The sequence below is a fragment of the Chrysoperla carnea genome, chromosome 2, assembly GCF_905475395.1.
Source record: "Chrysoperla carnea chromosome 2, inChrCarn1.1, whole genome shotgun sequence".
Classification (NCBI taxonomy): Eukaryota; Metazoa; Arthropoda; class Insecta; order Neuroptera; family Chrysopidae; genus Chrysoperla; species Chrysoperla carnea.
In genome coordinates this window covers 41,171,425-41,195,550 of record NC_058338.1, presented here as the reverse complement: position 1 = coordinate 41,195,550, position 24,126 = coordinate 41,171,425, and the positions used below count along the sequence as shown (strand labels likewise).

General features: G+C 28.1%; 4 protein-coding genes across 6 annotated transcripts; 2 read left to right on the top strand and 2 right to left on the bottom strand.

Annotated features, from left to right (window-relative positions):
• Positions 1-2,356: 2,356 nt before the first annotated feature.
• Positions 2,357-4,929, bottom strand: LOC123294106 (N(4)-(Beta-N-acetylglucosaminyl)-L-asparaginase-like). The gene is made up of 5 exons (XM_044875192.1): positions 4,532-4,929; positions 4,093-4,475; positions 3,807-4,012; positions 3,641-3,748; positions 2,357-2,638 (listed from the first exon to the last, which is right to left on the bottom strand). The coding sequence occupies exons 1-5, from the start codon at positions 4,758-4,760 to the stop codon at positions 2,401-2,403; spliced, it is 1,164 nt and encodes a 387-aa protein (XP_044731127.1). The 5' UTR covers positions 4,761-4,929; the 3' UTR covers positions 2,357-2,400.
• A 1,473-nt stretch (positions 4,930-6,402) lies between these two features.
• On the top strand, positions 6,403-13,675 carry LOC123294108 (clathrin light chain). 3 transcript variants are annotated; one of them, XM_044875194.1, is made up of 7 exons: positions 6,403-6,585; positions 6,974-7,081; positions 7,314-7,367; positions 10,116-10,211; positions 10,746-10,857; positions 11,008-11,019; positions 13,371-13,675. In XM_044875194.1, the coding sequence occupies exons 1-7, from the start codon at positions 6,447-6,449 to the stop codon at positions 13,558-13,560; spliced, it is 711 nt and encodes a 236-aa protein (XP_044731129.1). In that variant the 5' UTR covers positions 6,403-6,446; the 3' UTR covers positions 13,561-13,675. The 3 variants fall into 3 exon arrangements, with proteins under 3 accessions (XP_044731129.1, XP_044731131.1, XP_044731130.1); XM_044875196.1 differs by lacking the exon at positions 7,314-7,367; XM_044875195.1 differs by lacking the exon at positions 11,008-11,019 and having other exon boundaries at positions 6,404-6,585; positions 13,371-13,673.
• LOC123294107 (protein AMN1 homolog) lies at positions 13,608-18,707 on the bottom strand. The gene is made up of 5 exons (XM_044875193.1): positions 18,374-18,707; positions 15,985-16,259; positions 15,708-15,925; positions 15,487-15,652; positions 13,608-13,844 (listed from the first exon to the last, which is right to left on the bottom strand). Exons 1-5 carry the CDS (start codon positions 18,415-18,417, stop codon positions 13,777-13,779), a joined length of 771 nt encoding a protein of 256 aa, XP_044731128.1. The 5' UTR covers positions 18,418-18,707; the 3' UTR covers positions 13,608-13,776.
• A 58-nt stretch (positions 18,708-18,765) lies between these two features.
• Positions 18,766-19,250, top strand: LOC123294109 (mitochondrial import inner membrane translocase subunit Tim8). The gene is made up of 2 exons (XM_044875197.1): positions 18,766-18,975; positions 19,050-19,250. Exons 1-2 carry the CDS (start codon positions 18,850-18,852, stop codon positions 19,215-19,217), a joined length of 294 nt encoding a protein of 97 aa, XP_044731132.1. The 5' UTR covers positions 18,766-18,849; the 3' UTR covers positions 19,218-19,250.
• The last annotated feature ends 4,876 nt before the right edge of the window (positions 19,251-24,126 follow it).

Sequence of the window (24,126 nt, the reverse complement as noted above, 5' to 3'; positions counted from 1 at the left end):
AATCTTCATTTTATTGAAATGCGCCCAAGTTTGAATTACAAGTGCGTACACTGGTATTATTGACTCTTAAATAGTTAATATTGAAAGATGATGATCATCTTAAAAAAAGGGTACAACGAACTGAATCGCCTAGCATTGAAAAACACAGTCAAGCTAATATGGTCACCTAGTCATTTTAGTGTGTAGGGAATGAAGCAGAAACTCACTGATCGAGGAATCGAACTAAACGCTTCTATCGACCTGTAATTAGTTATTATTAAAATGTGTTGTGGTGTTTTTTATGACACAGGAATGGTGATTGGATCTGAAAATTTAGAAGAAAACTTCTTCATCGTAAGAAGTCCTGGCAGACTAAATTTGAATTTAGAACATGGCTTTGATGGAATACTAAACTACAAACTATCTCCTTACCGAACTTCTTCAATGTATCTATTAATCTATTTTTCCGTAAAGACATACAAATATATATAGACATGATTTCACATTTATATTAGTATGGGTTGCTCATTGCTGTAGAAATGCGATAATGTTTTTCGCAAAACAATTTAAAATTACCAATATAGAAATTTTTCAACCCGCCTGTGCCTCCACATTTTTATCTTTCATAAAATCCATACACAACTGGGAAACAGAAATGATTTTTCAAAAATCTTATCCGCTTTTCATCAAACAGGAAACATCTTCGACTGAAAAATTACAATTGAGATTGGTTTATTAAATTAAACAAAACCCAGTTATAAACGGACTGACAGACAATGTATGTAAACGTATAGTCATATTTTTGGGTTAAAAATAAAAAATTTAGTTAAACTTATCCTATGAATTAAATATTATGTAATTTTTATTTGAATTTTATTATGACGTTTAATGTGCGTCTAATATTTTACTATAAAATAATAAATCACCATTTTATTTCATTGAATTTACAAGGGACTTATAATATTGTACGTAAATTCATTGTTCAACTTAAATTTTGAACATTCCTTATCAATTGTTTAAAATGTTATACAATTATTATTTACAATTGTTTATTTAAATAATATTAAAGTTGTAAGATGTTAAATCAAATAGTTTTTTCCTATGACTTCGCATGTATAGGTATATATACAGTTTGTTATTTATTTAATTTATTTATAGGATTCCGCGATCAAAAGAAAAATAATTTGTGAGCTGCAGAATTCCAACATTAAAGTCATATTTTCCATGTTTTATATATTATTATTCTATCAAGTTTTTTTTCTGTCCTACTTTATCTTCCTTATATCTTTATCAAATTCCATGATTCACCCCTCATTTTCAAAGCTATTTATTATGTCTAGGTTTGACGAAAAATATACTCACGCTCTAAAAATGTACCGCTTAGGAAAAAACACGCTAGACAAATAATTTGAACGAAAAAATATCATAAATTTAAATAATAGGTTTATTAGACAAACATGTTAGTTTTTATTTATGTTCTCCTAATACAGAGGACATCATTAAACCGGAAGATATGTTTTTCAAAACTATTAAGCTATTTTTATATAAAATATTTTTTAAACCTGTTCTCCTAATACTAATTTAAACATATTGTGTCGAGCTTTACTTTGTGGAATTGCATTTTAATAATTAAAAAATATACACGTAATATATTTTTAAAATTTTTTTATTTACCATAAAATTTAAGATTTTTTAATTAAAATCTATTGTAACATATGTTTTGTCTTGATTTAAGACATTTTCAAACGAACATTGTTAAATTTTATAGTGGATATATATACTGCAAAGTATAATAAGAAAATTGAAAAATTTATTACGTATATATTTTAATTCCGGGGTTCCGGTAGCACGGGAGTGGAATTCCTCACGAGTCAAGCTAGTATTTGTTCTTAAAAGACTCTTTTTATTGAAACGAGATTCATGTCCTTTCAAGTTTTTGAAGAGGAAAAATTTGAAAAAAGGAGCTCAGTTTGTCAGTCTATTTTCTTCGAATTCACTTGATGAAAAAGCTGAAATTTTGATACATATGCAGAGTTTGGTGTCTAATCAATGAGGAATTTATCATATGAGGAATCCAAATATATATTTTTTATAACTTTAAAATGAATAATTTGAAAAATATAAAAGAAAATTTGCAAAAATTGATCATTCTGCCTGCTTCATCTTCAAAACTACTTCATAAATTTTGAGAAAAATGCAGAATTTGGTTTACATAAAAATCTAGCCGAAAATCGTATGACTTTAAATTTCCGAAACAAACTACAAGAAATGAAAAAGTTAATTTTTTTTAATACGAAAAGTCGAAAACCTTCCACATTTTTCTCTGCCTACTAGTTGGCGTACGTTAACTGATTATGATATTGAAGAAACAACCAAATTTATGAAAAAATATTATTTTATAAAATATCACAATAAGAAATTTTACAGTTCAGTATTTATACAATCTACAGTATTAACAGTTGCTTGTCCTAAAAATTTATTACTAACAGTATATGGAAAAGATTTAAGCCCATGGCATGCTGCGCCGTAAGTACCTTCTTTGTTAACAACTACTATTCCGCCCACAAATGAGGGATATTTTTCAGCAATTCTATTTATTGCAGTAGCCGCAGCAGCACCTGGCAGTGAACCTCTTCTTAATTCTTCGACAGCTAAGAAGCTGTAATTAAATAAACCCAACAGTTTAATTTTATTTATTAATGTTTCAGTGATATTTTGTTGTTGTTGCATCTTAAAAAACACATTTTTAAACAATCCTCCTTTGGCTTTTAAAGAACGAATTTCCTTCAATAAAGTAAAGTTGATTATGATCTACCTAGTATTTTGTTTCCTTGAAATGACAGATCAGTAACTTCGCATGGTTATATTCTCCAGCGAAAACAAGACATTGCCAAGCAAGATAAAAACAGAGAGGACAATTGAATCGTTTGGAACCGAAGCAACAAACAGGGACAAATGAGCAATTGTGGAAAGAGCTGATTAAGCCCTAGAAAAAAACAGAGTTCGATGTCGTACGTTTGTTGATGGTCGATGCCTTATGCTCCACTTAGTTGGTCAAGTACTTATTTCACAGAATGAGTTGGGTGGACTGGGCCAACTTCAGAAGTAGATTGTATGCAAGAAAATAATATAGAAAAATTTAAAAAAATGTTAGTCGATTGTGATTTGTTTGTAAGGTACAGCAATTTTGTATCTTAGAACATTATTTGCTGTAAATATTAAACTTAAAGAAAAAATTATCAGACGATAAATAAAAATTATTGTAAAATTTGCTTTCTAAAATTTTGCTTATTATAAAATTTCCCTAATATTAATCAAAAAATTAAATTCTATGTAGATAAATTAATAGTCTACAATAATAATAAATATTCCAATATGTTATACCATTAATGAGAATAACCCTCGTTTTATATATAATAACAAGCGACTCAGCGTGGCTTCGAACGCTTTTAAATTAGGATGTAATTTACATATAAACCTTCCAGAAAAAATTATCTACATGAGAGTTGTAGATTGTAGATCCAAAAACATTTCATTTAGCTTGTTAGTACAATCCACTCTCCTAGATCTAGATCCATACCTTCTAACTCATCCTGTACATAACTTGCAATCGTTGCATTCTTACACTACTGCTTTTATTACTAATTTAGAAAATCAATACCTTGGTAAAAATCTTAACATTATATCTCCATCTCCGGTACATGCAGCAGCTCCAACATCATTATCCGCATATGCTCCTGCTCCAGGAATTGGAGAATCTCCGACTCGTCTGCAAAATGGTTTGTATTTTAATAAGTTTACTAATACAATATTTATTATATTATTACCCAGGAATTTTATATTTTGCACCATTTGTTGAAGTCCCAGCAGCAATATTGTTATCACCATCTATTACAATTATTCCAATAGTATCATGGTTGCCTCTACCAAATATATGAAATTGTTTATTTTGTTCATTATCAACATGCCACCAGTTTGATAGTCGTTTCGGACTATATGGACCACAACTTGTCGTTGGATCTGGTGATACATTCTAAAAATTATTATAAAAACGCCATTACAATTTAAGTACCTATTATTTTAATCATTCCGTGATTCAGTATACGTACTTACCGTCCAAAAATTGGGTTGGCATTTATTTTCTTTCCATTCTTTCCACAAAGATGTTGAAGTATTAGTAGATAATGGTTCTTCTTTAAAATTCATTTTTATGGCAAATTCTGTAGCTAAATCACCAGCTAAAATAGAATGTTGTGTGTAATGCAAAACATGGCGGGCAACGCCGATAACATTTTTAACACGTCTTAAATTTGCAACAGCTCCCACATTCATTGTAGCTCCATCCATAATCATAGCTTCCAAAGTAGTTTCTCCATTTTCATCAGGACTCCCACCATATCCCACGGTTCCGTCACACTGCAATTCTTGACAAACTTTACAACCCTCTTCAACAGCATCAAGTGCCGAACTTTTATCAGCATATACCTTTTCCCATGCTTAAACATCGATTTAATTAAATTTAAAAATAACTATTTATTTATAACAAAGTTACCTTTCTCTGTAGACTTAACAAAATCCCATGTAGCTATTACCATTGGATAATAATAAGTATTGTTTTTGGAGGCGTTATTAGAATGTAATATAGCTAAAAATATCAAAAATATTGCGTACGTAATGGAAAACACACAAATTGCTGCCATTATAACTATTGGTGTTTTGCTTTTCGTTCGTGGTGGACGAATTCCTCCTAATTTAAAATAAGATTGGTTATTTCTGTTCATTGGTAAATTTAAAAACAGCGGTTTTTCTATAATACTACTTCGTCACATATTTTGGGTATACCATATTTTGTAACTTCCTGTACGTGTATTGAAATGAAAATAATGTAAAAGCGTAAACACGAAAATTATTTTTGTTTCCTTTCTGGATAATTTTTAAAATGAAAATAATTAAAAGATAACTTTTTTAAATGTCTAACTTATTATAATTTTTTTTCTTAGTAAGAAATAAATATAGGTAATAAATGTTTTTATTTTTTATTTAACTCAAATTTTATTAAACGTAATTTTAATATTTTTAGCACTATGAATCAACAAAATAATTTGTACGAAATTTTAAATTGTAATGAAAATTCGACATTGGATGATTTAAGGAAATCATATCATAAGTTACTAAAAATTTATCACCCTGATAAAGACAAAAACACTGATAGTGTACATTTTTTAAACATACAAAGTGCTTGGGAAATTTTAAGTGACAGTGAAAAAAGAAAACAATATAATGCTAGAATTTTTCAAAATAAATTATGTGATCAATCACTTATTTATAGTACTTTAACTTTAGGTGAAATGGAATTGGATTCAGATGCAAATTTGTATTGTTATCAATGTAGATGTGGGGGAATTTATGAAATTTCCAAGCAGGAAATTGAGGAAAATACTGGAGATACTTTATTTAATTGTAATGAATGTTCGTTAGCTATTATAGTTAAACTTTAGTTAAAAATTGTATTTTGTTAAATTAACTTTAATATTAAGATTAATATGTTATATTTCATAATTGAATAAACCGCGTCATGTACATGCGTTTTGTTTTTCTAAAACTGAATAGTGAATAATAAATTCCCATTCACAGACTTATACTAAAGTCAGATTACAAACAATTAAAACTAGAAGCCAGCTGTTTCAAAACCCTGCATACCAACTTTTTAAGTTACTATTAAAGCGAAAAATCATTGATTTACATACCATACTCAGTATACTAGAGATTAACTTAGATTAGACTAACCTTAAAAAAGTTGTTCGCAACATTATTTTAATTGAAAGTTTTTTTTTTTCTTGCGGTTATAATTTTGTTGGTCCCACAGATTTACGACCCATGATAATAGGTATCAATTATATATAATTGCTGTCTTTTTTTATACAAGTAGGTCGTATATAAAAAAGTCAATCTTTATGATCAAGCTTCATTTCTATACTTGAATAGTATAATGATATTTTTTTATCACTTCAGGTGAAGAATTCTTACTTCACGGACAGAAAAGTGAAGTTGCTTTTTTAAAATCTTAAGAAATATACAAAATATGAACGCTTAAAGCCCTTAATTATCAAAACAAAGAGGTTGTATATGAAAGCAGCTTATTAATTCTTCGTTTTTCAACCAGTTTAAATTTAATTTCCAAATTTTATGATATAAAATCTAGTTTTATAGTTTGATGTGTAGCATTGGTATTACACTCATCTATATTAGTATTACCGAATATTACACTCCATATTTTTAAATTAAAAACTATAATCTGTGCTCTATATAAAAGCTAATAATAATAATCACGGACATGTGGCTGATCTATTTTTTTGATGCAGGTCTGTGCTCCCACTCTTCTAGACAAATGATGACGTTTATAAAATTGACGCAAGCGTGTATGTCAACTATAATTTGTCATTCTTGTCAAATTTATTCTTAATACAATGGACGCGTTTGGTGATAATTTTGATCAAAATGACATTGATCCAGCTGCAGAATTTTTAGCTCGAGAACAAGACCAACTTGCAGGTTTAGAAGATGAATTAAAACCAGCAAGTACAACTATTCCTACGGCTTCACAAGGTATATATTTAATTTGTATTTTGTATTCAACATTTAAAGGGGCGTTACAACGTATCGTTTTTATATTATTTTATTATTTTCTGTTTAAATAATTGGACTATTTTCTTATTATTTTGATTCGATTATAGGAAAAGTAAATCCATTTTTATTAAAAAAAAATGTAGAACATGAAATAAAGGGTTGTAAGTAGGCATGTTATGTGTGTTTCATTTTCTTATGCGCACGTTTTTTATGTGTGTTTATTTAAAATGAAATTCTTTTGTTTTCTTTTTTTATTCAGCAAAAATTGTTAATTAAGCCGTAATTTTTTTCATTTGCAATTAACTTTTCGGTTTTTTTTTCTGTTGATGTGTTGTTATATGTCGTTATTTCGTTGCTCTTCCTACAGATGACTCGCAAACATCTGATTCTGTGAAAGGTGAACATAGCGGGAGCTTTGAAATGATTGATAATCTGGGTCAACCTGAAAGTGAATCTGTACAAAATATTAACTCTGGTAAGTTTTATTTTGCACTCTCTATTGAGTGTTTTTTCTGTGGCAAGGATTTTTCTTTTAGTTTCAATTCAGTAACATTAATTTTGGTGGTGCACGATGTTTAAAAATATATGCCTTCTTATAATGTATCTTTGAATAATTTTGTTTACCGTTCGATTATTCTTAAAAATTGCTTTTATTTTATTTGGGAAGCATGCATAATTATTAGCTTATGTTTTTATTTATTTCTCAGAAATCGTAGATTCAACTAATGATGGGCTCGATTTTGGTTATGATGCGGGTAGAGGTAAGTTAATTATGGGTTGAATAAATTGTATCATATTTTATTACCAATGGGCAATGTGTGTGTTTTCTTGTAAAACAATTTTCACGTATTTAAGTATTTGGTTTGATTTCAGGTTCTTTAGTTAAAAAAAATGATTTTACTGTTTTCTATAAATTTTCAATTCCTATCCAATCTTCTCTCAGACTTTTACTTAGTAAATAATTTTAATTTCTTTCTTCTCTAACATGAATTTCGTTTTTGTATTTAACGTTTTTACTAGTCGGTGGACCATTGTAATAGATAATGGGAAGAATGTTGTAAGATAACTGAAATTAAAAAAAAGTTACACCTTGTATATGACATTGATTTTATGGTAATCTCAAAACCATTTTTGGTTCGTTACTGATAAAGAGACAGAAGAACACTTTAAATTAGAAAGTTGCTCTTTATGAAAAAGTAAACATCGATTTTTCGAAACATTTTTACGAGAATCATATATCTTCGGCAAAAATTTAACACAGTAATTTCTTTATTAAGTAAAAGATAATACCAGCCCGGGACGATAAAATGTTTCCAACAAACTTTTTTCCTTATAAACACCTCTCCGAGTACCAGCAATTGAATTTAAAAAATCATGTACAGTTTGGTTTTTAAATTAAATTGTTAATCCCTAAGCTATTCGATTTGGAAAAAAAAAAATGGAACCAAAAACGAAATAATTGTCTAGTTTAAAAAGTTCTACTATCAATTATTAGTAACCAGTTCGAGGTAACTTAGATTATTCTGAAGTTCAAGGTGTTTAAATAATGTTTCTTCTTCAATTCAATATCTTCTGTTTGAAAATTTTTTTCTATATTTTAGTTACCCAACAAGATTTTTCCCATAATTAAATGGTTCATCCTGTATATTTATTTTTATATAAAAGTAAATTTTTATGTTTAGGAAAAAAAAATATTTTTTATAGTTTGAATCTTTTTTTATGTTATGTAAGATGTTTCCTTGTTTGTTTAACTGTCTGCCTAGAAGTTGACTTGTTAAATCTTCATATATAGGATCACTAATTTAATTGCCTGAATTTGGTCGTTAATACTGTCGCAAATAGCTTCACAACACATGATTTTGATGAATCTATTAATCTTCAAGAAAAATGAGAGACTTAGTTTTTTTTTCAAAATAAAGAATTTGTTAATATATTTATGAAAATTTTACACACAAAAATATCGTGGTTTTTTCTCGTTTTCGAAATAAAAATTGTTACGGTATCTAAATAATATTTGTTCACAAGAAAAACACGGAGACGCATATTTTTCGAATTGGTTTTGAATTTAGTTTATAAATATATATTTTTGACTTTTTAAAATCTCCCCATTGAAAAATTGGAAAATATTTTCTGAATTAAAAATCAACTCTTTTACTAAAAAAAGTTTGTTAAGAACGGAAATTCAATGTACAAAAAAAACAGTGGTTCTATCTATAATATTGGCCATTGAGAATCTATTTGCACCAGTATTATATGTTTATCGTAATTAAAATTAGATTTCAAATAATATACATGTTCGTTATTTGTTAAATGTAAAGTGTCCATTATTTACTTAATTACAAAAAATTATCAATATTTAATTTAAATCCAATGAGATTTTTTATTTATCTTGAGGAAGTAAACGGAATACGTTCGTTGTCTCCGTCAAACGCTTTTTACAAAAATCTTTCTTTTGTAAATTTTTCTGATAATGAAATTTTTTTATTTCAAACCATTTATTTAAACATAAAAACTCTAGAGCAAAGTTATACACACTGCTAATTATTCATTCACTAGTTTAACTCGCAATATTTAAGTGTGTAATTTGACGTATAGTATAAGATTTCAACCTAAGTTTACCTACTTTGATAAAATTTCCTGATGAAATGAATATTTTATACAAGGGAAGGTGTTATTAAACAATACGTGCTAAGTTTGCCGCCCCATATCCCATAATTCAAGCTTGATGGATTGAATTATGCGTAATGAATAGTTATTTAAATTCGACGACTCCCATTGAGTTTCCTTATATTACACAAAAAAATGAAGTTAATAATATTACAAACACTATAAGCTTTAGAATAAGTAAGTTGAAAATTCATCAATTGTTGAAACTTAAAACAGCGCAACCCTGGGATTTGCTTATTTTTATTTGCTTATAATCCTATACCATCGTGTACGTTATTATTAGCTACATTTTTATATATGTATAATACATGTTGAGGCATAAAACTAGGTGGTTTTTGATCGAAAATACCTGGGCATTAGGAAACGGAGAGGTGTATGATTGGTTGCAATTTATTTCTTAACCTCGAAAAACTTCATCACTCCCTTTTCCAATGGCCAGGTAATTCCCGATAAAAAAACAGTTGGATTTTAAGCTCCTATCTGTATATGAGAAACCCGATGACGGTAAACGTCGAATATAATATAATATAATATAATAATTATTAATTACGCATATCCTTGTCATGATGTGGGGGCGGCTACACTGCAGTCTACACGTTTTGCTTAACTCTAACCTTGTATAAAATAGTACTTAGCGATCGGATCGGAATCTTGTACTATCATGATAATTACATTTATCCTACTTTTTGAAATAATTGAACCAACTAAAAAAAAAATAATGCTTAGTAAAGATGAAAACACGATTTTGATATCACCAGTATTCACCAAAAATTTAATACAGCTTTTACACTCGTAACCTTAAATATTTAGTCTTACGATTGATACAATCATTGTTTTTTTAGCTACACCTTCCCCACCAATGAACAAAGTTGTTAAAGAAGAACCAGAAAAAATAAAAAAATGGCGTGAGGAACAGAAAAAACGCCTTGAAGAGAAAGGTAAAATATTTATATACAGAGTGCTCCAAAGATATAAACAAAATAATACTAACAATTCTACATCAAATTTCTAGCAAAAAGTTCCTTTGCCGTTTTTAGATCCGGTATACCATTAACGAGATACACCTTCGTTAATTATCATTTGTAATTTATAATATCCTCTACGCAATTTTTTTTTGTAACTTTAATTATTTATGGAGATATTTGTACGTTTAAAGTTCTGAAATACAAAACTCTTAGAGTATTGATTGATCACAAATATATCCAAAATTAGAAAATTAGAAAACATGAATTATAATAAATTTTATTTTTTACAACTTTGATTAATATATAAAAATTTTAATTTGACTAATATTAATCGAAAAATTTCAAAATTACAAGCAATAATTAACGAAGTTAATTTATCTCGTAAATAGTACATCTTATCCATAAACTGCAAAGAATCTTTTCGAATGGAAATGTAGAATTGGTGTTATTTTATCTGTAGTTGTCTGGGCTATTCTTATTTTCTAATTTTTTAATAATCTTATTTAGATGCTGAAGAAGAAAAGAAAAAAGAAGAATGGCGAGAAATAGCAAAAAAAGAATTGGAGGATTGGTATCGCCATCACGAGGAACAAATTGCTAAAACTAAAGCAGCTAATAGGTAAAGTATTTGTTATTTCTGAGTACATTTAGAGTTTTTTTTTTTTTTTTTTTTTTTTTTTTTTAATTAATTATATAATGATCACTGTGATTCGTGTCGATTGTTTTTGAAATTGTTTTTAATTTCTTTTATTTTTTTCACGGCTCTCAGAGAATCAGCCAAGTAAGTAAAAAAAACATTAAATATATTTAATAGAGTATACAATGTCAGAACATTTTTTTAGTTGCTATTCGTTGCCTGTGGAAATAAATTTAGCGCCGCGCGTGATAATATTTATCAGTTTTATATATTTTCATTATATTATAATTATAGACTTCCGGAGGAAAATTTTTCCGTTAGGTTTTATGCCGATTCCGACTATTTGCATCCTAAAATTTAAAAAATTGAATTTTGCCTGGTAAGCAGTACAAATTTTGACATGAGATGAAATATAAGATGAGATGAAATACAAGATGAGATGAAATATAGGTATCATATAAATGATAAAAGAAAAAAATCACCTGACTATTTTTTGAAGTTTGAAATACTTCTCAAAATATCGAATATTAAACTAATGGACTAAGAGCCAGCGCCTGCCAGACACACATTAAAGTATAAAAGCTGAATTTTTTTTTGCGTATTCTCACTGGTGTAGGGACCAATCTTTGGGGGCTACAAACCTTGACTAACGGTTCCTTCGGTAGGTAGCAGGTAATCAGGGGCGCAGTACCCGAGCTCTCTCACGTTAAAGTATAAAAGCTGAAATTCACACAGAGTGTTCAAATGACCATTTTATGTCAATATTGAAAAAGACAGATCAATCCGAAGGGGCTAACACTCCCCCAGACGTAGTAGAAGGTCAAATGCAAAAATACACAATTATCTACATTTTCTTCCATGATTATGAACTTATTTCACTGCAAGAGTTATTTTATTATTTAAATATGTTCAGTATCACGTACTGAATGTAAAAGCACAAAATCCTTACAAAAAGTGCCTCCATTTTAAGGAAAACCGTTTTAGGCTATATCTCCATAACCGTGCGCTTTAGACCAAAAATGGTAATAACTTTTATTGTAGATAATTAAATTACCTACTTTTTTGTAAACTAATTTTTTTTGTATCACTAACCGTTTATGGCTTATACAACTATGACGATTTACTTATTGAATATTTGACCGATATGTCATCTAATGTTATTTGGATGGATTGATATGTCTTTTTCAATATTGACTTAAAATGGTCATTTGAACACTCTGTGTGAATTTCAGCTTTTATACTTTAACGTGAGCGAGCTCGGGTACTGCGCCCCTGATTACCTGCTACCTACCGAAGGAACCGTTAGTCAAGGTTTGTAGCCCCCAAAGATTGGTCCCTACACCAGTGAGAATACGCAAAAAAAATTTCAGCTTTTATACTTTAATGTGTGTCTGGCAGGCGCTGGCTCTTACTCTATAAATATAATTCAATATTTCGAGAAGTTTGATAATCTTCAAAAACTCGTCAGGTGATTTTTTTCCTTTCACCTTTCAGATGATACTTACCTAATTTCATCTCATTTCAATGTTTGTACCACTTAGAATTAATAAGGCAAAAATTTGATTTTTTTTAAACTTTAGGGTGAAATACCTTGAAAAGGGATCAATTTAGGATAAAATATTTCTGGAAACAGAGATTACGCATATCGATTTTTAGGTCAATCGAACACGAAGTGTATTTACAACATCCCCTCCTCTCCAAGGTCGTGTTGATAACCTGACTAATTTGTTACTTAAGAGTTTTTTGAATTTTTATTAATCCCTTAAAAAATCGCAAAGAATTTTCCCCTTCGTGCGCTATCGATATGCAATAATATTTATGTAACAATATGAATACATTTAACAGATAAGAACTTATATGATTTTCCTCGTATGCCGCTAAATTCAGTTCTGCACGCAACAAATTGGAAAGTGATCTGATTTAAGTAAATGTAAGACAAACATCATTGTATTTTTGATTTACTTTTGAGTCTGCTATATTATTATTCAATATAAACGAATTCTAATTGGTTAAAATCTTTTTTATTGCGTAAACGCAATCAAACTGTGGCAGTACATGACTAGGATAGGCAAGTAATTAAACGTTATTAATTCAAGTCATTAGCATAATTATTTGATTGAATAGCTGAATAAGTTGAGGCACCTAGTCAAATAGCGCCGTTTAGTGAAATGGCTAAACTGTTAATTGAACGGGTAATTCAGATAGTTGGCTGCGACATATACACTACATATTCATTTGCAAATTATATTTTTACTTGCATATAAAAAATCGAGATTATGAAAATGTTAAGTTATATTTCCTTTCAAAATTTTTTTTCAGTTTTTGCTATCCAAAATTATCAATTCTTTCAAAATTAATGATATATTTTAGTACTTCAAATTATTTCAAAATTATAATGTGTAATTTTGAAATTTTCCCGCCCGTAAAGCAAGTCTAGATTAGTATAAGTTTATTTGAAAATGCATCTACAATATTAATTTATTTTCGTTTTGTAGAAATGCCGAAAAACAATTTGTTGCTGAAGTTGATGAAATTGAACCAGGTACAGAATGGGAACGAATTGCTAAACTATGTGATTTTAATCCAAAGGCGAGTAAAACAAGCAAGGATGTGTCGAGAATGCGTTCAATAATTTTACAATTAAAACAAAATCCTCCACAACTATCAAGAGCAAAGAAGGCATAAATAATATATGTATTGTATATGTAAAACAAACAATAGTTTATAGGGAAAGCTGGAAAATTGTTGCTCTCATCATAATAAATAAAAAGTTATATTCTCTGATAAAAAATGTGTAAAACATTTGTATGTTATTTATATTTTTAGCAACATTAAATTACAATTACATATTATTAATAAAAATAGTACATTCCTGTTCATTAACAATTATTCTTATGTTATTTACCATGCAATCGTCCATGAAATTTGTTTTAGATTGGAATTGTTTTTGTCTATGGAGATCATATCATCTGTAAAAAGTATGATTAAATTTTAGTTAGCACTTCTATCCGCCTTTAAATTTCGGGAACGGAATGAAACAAAAAAAACGCTAAAACACGCATTGGCTCATTTTAGAGCGAATGTTTAGGTATTTAGTATTTTTTACGATGACGTTTCATGTTCAAATATGGATTAAATTTGTTTTTTTAAATTTTTATTTATTTTTTTACAAATTCTTATTGTTTGAAAAGAAAAGCAACATTTGTTTGAAATGTTTTTTCCTACACTTCGTGTTTTGGTACCTGATGTTAGATACAAAGAATTATATTCTATTCTTACAATTATAAGCACTAAAAATCGTAAAATCATTTACTGAAAATTGAGGTCTGGGAGAATCAAGAATCTGCAATAACAAATATATTGTTCAGTTTAAAAAAAGTAAATTGCCCTCTGTTTGACCAGATGTCTCCGATAAAAAAAACTATATGTGCAAGTACATATTGCTCACACAATCACCTAATTCATTCTTTATCTTTTGCCCGCCCATCAAATTATCGCAATTTTACTCCGAAAATAATGAATGTAAAATTATCAAAGAAAATTTGTGAGAATTTTACGTAATTGATACAAATTTTCAAAATTAAAACAGAATAAATTAACACAGAATATAGTTGCAAAAATTCCACTATTCGTAACATCTTATGTAATCATGATATTCAAGCGGCTTATAAACCAACTGTCACTTTTGGAAATATTTTGTTGAAAAAACAACAAAAATCTGGTGTCTATAGAATAGACGAACACAAACCATACAATCAAACGATTCAGCTTTGGCTAATCAATTCATATAATAGAATCTGAACATCTAAGAATACATTACTAGGAAACAAACCGAGACTGCTGATATCAAGAAATTTCCTTTAATTTTAATTTACTTAACGACTTATTTTTTACAAAAAAAATTTAAGTAATATTAGTTTATTAAATTCCTTATACCTGCTGTGTTAATTGTTAAATTTGTTGTTGTTTTACCTTTTAAAATTTAGTATAAATACAGATGAACCTGATTTTAGAACTTAATTGTCTGAAGATGGCCGTAAATATTATAAATAAAATTAGTGGAATTTTGCAAATTACATTCTGTATTCATTTAACATGGATTACCAAAAATTATCGCTCGACAAAATTAATAAAAATAAAATACCTAGATGAGTTTTTATATTATAAATACGTATTACGACTACAATGTAGTCATCATCAGTATGAAGTAGTTAATCATATTCTTCCGTGAGATGTTATTTGACGCTAAATTGGTGACTGTTTCACCTTAAACACACTAGTTCCATACACGATTTTTACCGGTTTAAGTAGAATGCAAGTAGCAAAGGATAATCTTATAACACTCATCGAGTGTAAATAGTGTAAGCAAAAAAGAAAAAACAAACGTAAAATTGATTTTGAAATTTTATTACAAATATTATTTTTTCAATTATTAAAATTGAAATATCAATTGTTTCCAAATTGTCGCAATTAGGTGTACCCAAACCGTCCTCTGAATTTGTTTTATTGCTATTAATAGTACACAAGGGCCGACACGGCAATATATATAATTGGTTAAATATTGATGTATTTTGACTGAAGTTTAAAATTATTAGAATTGCAGATACTAACCTTTTACATTACCACAATTGTTGTATAACAACATTTCTAGGTTTGGACATAAATCAAAAATTGCAACAATTGCTTCATCTGTAACACCATCACAATTATTAAGTCTTAAGTCTGTTAATTGAAATCCTAATTTATAGACAAAAATTTTAATTCCCTTTGTTGTGACCTAAAAATTGGAATGTATTGTACAAAAAGTTTTTCTTAGAAACTAAATGGCATACCTTTGAATAAGAAATATCAAGGGCTCTTAAATATTTACAACTCTCACACAATTCTAACAGACCTAGGTCTGAAACATTTTTACATCCACCAATGTTCAGTTGTACTAAATTAGGACAATCTTTTGCGATAACTTGTATTAAATCATCAGTAACTAAATCACAATTCCGTATCTCCAAATTTTTTAAATATGACAATTTTTTAAAACAATTTTCAAGATCTAAATATATAAAAAATTAGTTGTAAATTATAGTAAATATTTTTTTTATAAATTCTTACTTTGTTTATCTGAGTTAATTTGACTCAAGAATAAAGTGTTAAGTTCTTTACAAGTTGATATTATTTCCAAAATATCATTACAAACAGCTATAGATCGTAAATCAATAAACTTAGTTTGACCGTGTATAATAGATCTTAGGTAACCATTTTGAAAAAACGATTTTAAATTTGAATAGTGATCAATTCGCTTTAATATATTGTTTTTGATATATACAGGCAAGTATTTCAATTGGTCTTTGTGTAGTTCTATATTGAAAACCAAAACATCAATGCACCTAAAAATAAAATGTTTTCCCTTTAAGATAGTTTAAAATTTAATTTTTTTTTTTAGTTCTTATTTGGAGAAGGTGAAGAAGAGCACTTGAAAGAAAAATTTCTTTTTTGTTTCTTAATTGTAATATTTTAAGCGGAAAGAATATATTTATTTATTTACGGGTTTTTATCCCATGCACTAGTACATAGTATATAGAAAATATGTAAAAATTATATGCCCAATATTGAGCCATTTTATTACACTTATTTATCCTAAGAATTTATGGCAATTCTTGGACTTAATAGCGACAGTAAGTATTCAATTAAACGATGGTCATTAATTTTTCACTTTAAAACTAAGTGAGGTGATTTTAACATAGTTGCTTTGTCTTCTAACATAATAACATTCTAAAAAATAAAATGGAAAATAATACTAACCTAATGGGCTTTTGAGCTCTGTTAATTCAAATTTTATGTCTGAAAAATGCAATATTATGTCACCAAATACCACTTTCTAGAAATTCTGGGATATTATTGTAAAGGGCCATCTGAGTTTGGGAGGCTCCGGTGTATTAAACCATCTAGTCCTACGTTAGCTAATTCTTAACAAAAACAGATAACCCATTCTAAACAAAAACAGATAAAATGGAAACTAATAATTTATAATGGGTTTTCGTACTTACATATATTTTTACATACAAGTATCACAATTAAGAGTCAAAGAAAGTCAGAAAATTTTCTTACAAGCGCTCACTTCAATTCAATTGAATTTATTCATTCTTTTTTAAACAATACAAACATTGTACAGAACATGTCATAACAAGGGATAGGGAAAATGAAAGGAAGAGGGGGGGGTTTTTAGTTATGGTTGACTTAGTTAGGAACTATCCCAGCACCTGATATTAAGATCAAATGCCTCACGAGTATTACTCATAGTGTGATTCGGTTACGGATGTTTAGTTCATGTTGTAATATTTTAGAACCACTGATATCTAATATAAATAAAACAATCAAGTTTGCTAAAACTACGAAAAATATATATTGATCGGTTGCCATTGTAAAATTAGTAATTGTAATGTCATGTAACATTTTATTTCATCTTGTAATTTTACTATTTACAAGTTTTATACCCACAAAAGCCAAATTTTTTCTTCCACAAATAATAGTTCACACTAAGTGGATTTTTTTGAAACTTTGAAAAAACGTTCTCCTTAATGTCCTAATCAAAAGTTTGAAATTTTCTTTATCAAATCCAAAAAAGTTTGTATAGCACATGTGGTTGATTTTTTTATAAAGGCTAACTTTATAAACTAGTCATTTATCTGTCGTATGTTGTTTACTATAAAAGTACGGATTATTTGCCTTTTTGAATTATACCGAACTCATTTGATTTTATTTCTTTTTCGTTGCACTAAGGGGGAATTATTCACCTTACAGTATTTGATATGAGGATAATTTTCTAAAGTATAATAAATACTTCAATTCTTTTGACTACAAGATCTAGATATAGTGAAATTTAGTTTAATCATAGTGTCAAAGTTTAATGGTTACTTTTTCCTTTAGCATCTAGATATAGCAATGAAATTATAGGCCAGAGATTTCGCAATAAGCAAGGAAAGATGGGGTAGTTCCGAACAGTTTTTATATTTTTATGCATAAAATGTCCGTAGTAACTTTTACTTTGTCATTTTAAATCTATAAACGATTAACTAGTTCTACAAAAATAAATAATAATTTAACAAATTTTTATACATTGTATAAAACGTACAAAATTTACTTCCGCAACGTAAAAACACGTTAGCTCTTGCATCTGTATTAGCTGTATTACTGTAAAGGAAAAAGGAAATTCCGTATTAAATGAGCAAATAGATATATAAACTCGTTACATAGTGGGTATATATATATTTCATTCGCGGTTTGAGTAGCTTTGAGATTAATAATCTCTATGATTACGACAAAGGAAAAGCATAAAGGAACCTCCACAATAGAAACATCAGTTTTCATTCGTATTAATAAACAATAATCTTTTGTTTATACATTTATACTTTTCAAAAAATGAAGTTATTATTTGTTACTATTTGTCGAGGTATTCGGATTTCTAATTATTTTTAAATTATTAACAATGTAACTATGTTACCGTGTTACTAATCGTGGAACAATTGATTTATTCAAGTTTTCCATTTTTATTGTATTGTGATACTACTTCCATATAATTTTTATTACACTGTGATATTGTAATTATTATTTTATTTATAAAAATGTTTTTGTAAATTTTTAACACGGACGTGATGGGTACTCCGTAAGTTGTATTTGTTAGTTTTAATTTTTTAAGTTACGAAGAATTTCCATCAAAATTATATTTTGTACACTTATTAATTGCCAGAACCGAATAAATTGTTAATATTCTAACTATACGATTATTGCTGTCACACACAAACAAATTTTAATTGACACAAATTCAAGTTTCAATTTGTATTTTGTGTTTATTTCATCTGAGTCGATAAAACAGAGCTCTTACCGGCTCGTATAAAGAGAAGTGACAATAATAATTTTCTGACGAAAGATATTTAACAAATATTGAAATAAATTTATATTTAAAAATATAAACTAAAAATGTCTGATTTTTATAGTGAAGGTTATAATAATAATGTTGGATCAGCATCAGGAAGTAAAGGGGGTGATAATGAGCTACAAGAATTTTTGTTAATAGAAAAACAAAAAGCACAATTTCAAGCTCAGGTTAGTTTATCGATTATACAAAAATTTCACACGTTGTTTTGAAACTTTATTAACTGATTTTTTTATTTTAATAGATTAACGAATTCAATGATTTTTGTTGGGATAAATGTCTGGATAAACCTGGAAATAAATTGGATAGCAAAACTGAGACATGCATAACAAATTGTGTAAATCGATTTATAGATGTATCGTTGTTGGTTACCAAACGATTTGCACAAATTATTCAAAAGAATGGAGCATAAAGTTCCTATATTAAGATTTATTAAATTGTGAGTTAGCCATTGTAAATTAATGTTAATTTTTTTGTTTATTACATGAATCATGTATGTTATGTAATATATATCTTTTATTCGAGAAATGGTTTTTTGTTTTTCTTTATTTTAACAAATGAAAACAAACAATTGACTGAGTTAATTGTTGAAATACCATATATAGACAATGTTGATTACTCTATCACATTACACATACACCTATACATGTCACACACGTATAACTGATATACCCATATAATACATACTATACAATTTGCGCTCTCACGGGTAAACAGTGATGTTTACGAAAAAAATGTTTCAAACAAAAGTTGTTTATTTTATAAGGAACATTTTTTACATTATTTAAACTTTAGTTCTATCTCTAATAGTTTATAAGATGGGTCCTACGAGTCCCAATTGAGCTATGATGCTCATATACGAACTCGACCTAACTTTATAACTTTATAACCTAACTATATAGTATACCTTGGTATATTTCATATACATGGTATAAAAATGGTTTAAATGAATTGCTTCTTGTGAAAAAAACGGTCCAGTTATGCCAGCTCTAATAAATTGTTTAAAATATCGGATTTAATCGATAGCTATGAACTATTAACCTACTCATTTTAATTTAATTGAAAACTTCAAAAATGGTAGTTTGGGTCGTTCCAATTAAGGAATGGGCGGTTTTGCTAAAGGGTAGCAATGGGGTTAAATTTTTTAAATAAAGTGAAAATGTATGGTATCCGGTGTCCACCAGACATGGAAGGCCATGAAATTTGAGTTAATGTCTTGAAAAAATTTAATTAACCAAAAATATTATAACAATTATTTTATTTTTGAAAAAGACCAAATTTAATTGCAAATTGCAAGGTGTTTGTCAACACCCTGTTATATTGGATCGGAGAAAATGATTTTTCATTTGTTATTCGATTAAATTTTTGTTAGAAAAATAAAAAAAACGGTTGCCTTTCATTTGAAGATTATGGACGAAACAATTTTCTGAGCCCCGTGAAAAAAACGCTCTTTTACGGAGATTTTTTTTTTAATTATGTAAGACGCTGCCCGCAAGGATTTAAAGAACACATATACAAAGTCTCAGCGGTAATGTTGTTAGTAAGTTTTATTGGAGTGGAGTAATTCGTTCCTATGATAGATTAAGTAGCATACATACTCTCTCATTGTTCTTTTTCATGGTATTCCATCTAAAATTCTAAAGCCAGATATGTGAACATTAGCTATAAAACCGTTAGTCTATTTTATGTCAGTAGCTAGCACGATTAAGCTGGAAAATGATGGGTAAATAATGTAATTTGAAAAAGGGATAAGGAAGATATCGCGTGGAGTGGAAGAAAAACTGACTAGAGAAATAATATATAATGGATCGGAGAAGCTTCATTTTATAGAGTCTCTGATCTAAATCTTGACGGTTAACAAGTTAAAATCCTATGAAAATTTCTAAAAAGAAAAGAAAAAAATGTGTAGGTGGTATAACATTATGCATTAAAAAAACAATTTATTTAATAATTAATATAGATAAAAATTTTCAATATAATATTTTAGTTTATAATTTATTTAATTAGGTAATCACAGCATATTTGAGATTTTAATAATATTATTAACCAAATAAAAAATAAATTCAATAATATAATGTAAATTAAAAATTAAAAAAGTTTACATGTAATTTAATACGAACACAATAGTTAATTATTTAGGGATGTGACATTCAAGAAAAAAAAGTCGATTATTAAAAATAATCGATTATTTTCGTTTGTATTAAATTCAATAAAAACATTATGTTTTTGTGTAATAAATCAGTAAGTTTTTAAATTAATAAAATACAGTTCATGAGTAAAATGTCAACTTTTTATTACATTAATTTTTTGTGGCTTGAAAATTCGATTTTTTTTAATTAACTCAATTCATGATATTTATAAATCATTTTTTCACATCCCTAAATTATATCACAATCTAAATAATTTAGTACTAATTATATCAAATATTAATTACATACTTCCTTCAGTAGTTTTATGCATATTTCGAGATATAGATTAAGGAAGAATTCGTTTACACATTTACAAAATACTTTTCAAAATCTCTTGATGTCATCTTTTGTTCATATTTTATCACATAAATTGAAATTATACTAAAAAATCTACAAGTTTGAACATTTTTCACAGAGTTTCCTCTTGATATCAAATACGATGGCATATTTAAACACGATGGCGGAAAATGAACTTTACGCTTTCAATTCTTTTTTGTCTAGTTAAAAAAAATTTTTCATTAGTTTGTTAAGAGAACTTAAGCAATGTTAATCAATGTACCCCATTGTCTTTAGCCTTAGAGAAAACAATAAACCGCCAGGTACCGTCTGGACATTCTGTTAATTTATACCTAATGCCATAATTAGAAGTGTTGATTGCAATGTAATAATGTGATCAAGTCTTCGTTTTTATTGAATATATGAATGTTCAGTTAAACTGTGCTAACGATTTCTTCCTAAATTTTTTGCCAAATAAGCGATCCATTTGTCATGCTATTTGTTTTCATTAAAGTACAGAGAGAAACTTCCCAATTCTATTAAACTAAGCAATTGAATTATTTATCCTTCATTCATGATTACAAACAAAAAAATTCTTGAAGTCCTTTATTATTAAAGAACCTCGCACTTGCCTTATAGGAAATAGCGTTCGAGTCGAAATATCTAAAACTGAATTCTGATTGTCCTTGATCAGTTGATCAAAAGTCACCACAGGCACAAAGTCCAAAAAACTGAGCTTTGGATAGGCGTTAACAGTTGTGAAGGAATATTACGCGCCTTTGACATAGTACTCGCCTGACGAAAACAAAAACTGAAAAACTTGTATTCTATTTTTAATGACATATGTATTCAATATTAGTACTACGCACAATCGTGCTCGTGAAAAAGTTTTTTAGTAGCTCATTTAATGGCAAGAATTTTACTTTGAGGAACTTAGAACACAACGAAGGTAAGTTATTGATTTCACGTACCCCATTATCTAGAATATTGTTGGATTAGTTTTTTTTTTCTTAGGTTTTCGAAGGCGCGTGGTATTGCCTATTTTTGTACTTTGAATGCCTACTCAAAAAAGAGATTTTAGGACTTATTAACAGAATGTTAGACTGAAAGCCATTTACCATAAGGAAAGTATGTTTTTAATGGAATCATAAAAATATTTTATGAAATTATAATTTTTTCCCTTCATTTATCAGTAAACTGACGTATGTTTTAAAATTTCGTAAAAAATTTTAAAAAAATGGTGTAATGCGCCTCTTAAATGATACATGTATTGAAAACGGTATCTTTGATTTTGAAATACCTTATCATTAATACAATAATACTAAGGTTAAAAATTATTCATCGTTTTGTTAAATATTAAATCGTAGATCACCCGCCAGGTTCAAATTTCTGATTTCACTTCTTTGCTCATTCGAAAGAATAGTAAAAAGTCAAGACTTTAGGGTAAATAATCACTGCAATCACTTTCAAAGATTTTGTTAAGGGATGTTCAAAGATTATATTAGGATTTTGGTTTCGCAAAAATTTAGTTTTTTAGTTTTATTTTCAGCCTTCAAAGTGGTTTTTTTGATGTTTTTACAAACATTAACATTTAGTAACTCGGAAACGGTAAACTTTACATAACAATCACAAGAGATCTTTTCGATGTTAATTTGAAGAAAACGGGACCAGATTTTCGCTTGGAAAATTCTGGTTCAATATCGTCTTTCGAACGTGAATGCGGAAAGAAATTAAAATTCGAAATTTGTTCCCAGTGAATGATATAAATTTGAAAATATAAATTTGAAAGTTGGGATATTTATTTGAATACCTTCTTATCGAAGACCACAAGTGTTTGCATTTATCGTCTAGTTTAAGAAATTAAATTAATTTATCGAATCGGATGAAGTTAAAAAATAATACTATATTTTATTTTCGATGGAAATGATTTAATTAAATATGTTCACTATAAATCTATATAATTGTTTATGCCTTTCAATTTACCGTAGGGCTTAAAAGCAAAGACAATATAGAGAATATCAACGCCTTGAGGCTGAACACATAATGGAGGGACTAAGTGTCCAGAAACTAGGTACCTTCGTGCTCAGCCTAATAAAAAATTTAGAAAAATACAAGCCTGAAGACTTTTCCAAATTTTGTTTCCTAAGTTCATTGAGCTGATAATCTAGTAACGACAGTATCATGTCACTTTGTCGCTAGTGACGTAGCTATTCGCCTACATTATGTTTTTAGCCTAAATTTGGTGAAAGAAATATTTACATAAAACTAGATTCAATTTTAAAACAGAATGAGTTGAATCTACTCGGAGCTACATAAACTAGTCTGTGGAACAAATGATAATAAAAATTGATTAGGTAATACCATAGATATATACAACATATAGTAGATAGAGGATCCCATGTATTGAAATTTAACCCTTAAGGGGTTGAAATAGCGAAATGGTGAAATTGATTTTTTTTTGTATATATCTTTCCCATTCAAGTAATCAGAACAAAATTCATTTTAAAGATTTTGATTCGCTGAAAAATTACTCGAAAAGTTTCGCGGGTAAGGTAGAGTTGGGGCGGGGGTGATAGTTAACTATAAAAGTTCAATTTATGATTTTTAAAATCAATTTTGAGTCCTGTAGACCTCAGAAAATTATGAAGTGCTTCTATAGACCTTTTCATTTCAATTAGGTTTCATTATTGTTTCGGACACACAGTAATAAGGTGGACAAAGACACTAGATAGTTGTTATTCATTTTATCACATTAGTTTTTTAACAAACCGTCCGAAACAAAAGATAATCACTTTTTAAAATGAAAAGGTCTTTAGCTATAGCTACGGTTAAAATTAAAATCATTTGTATTTATTT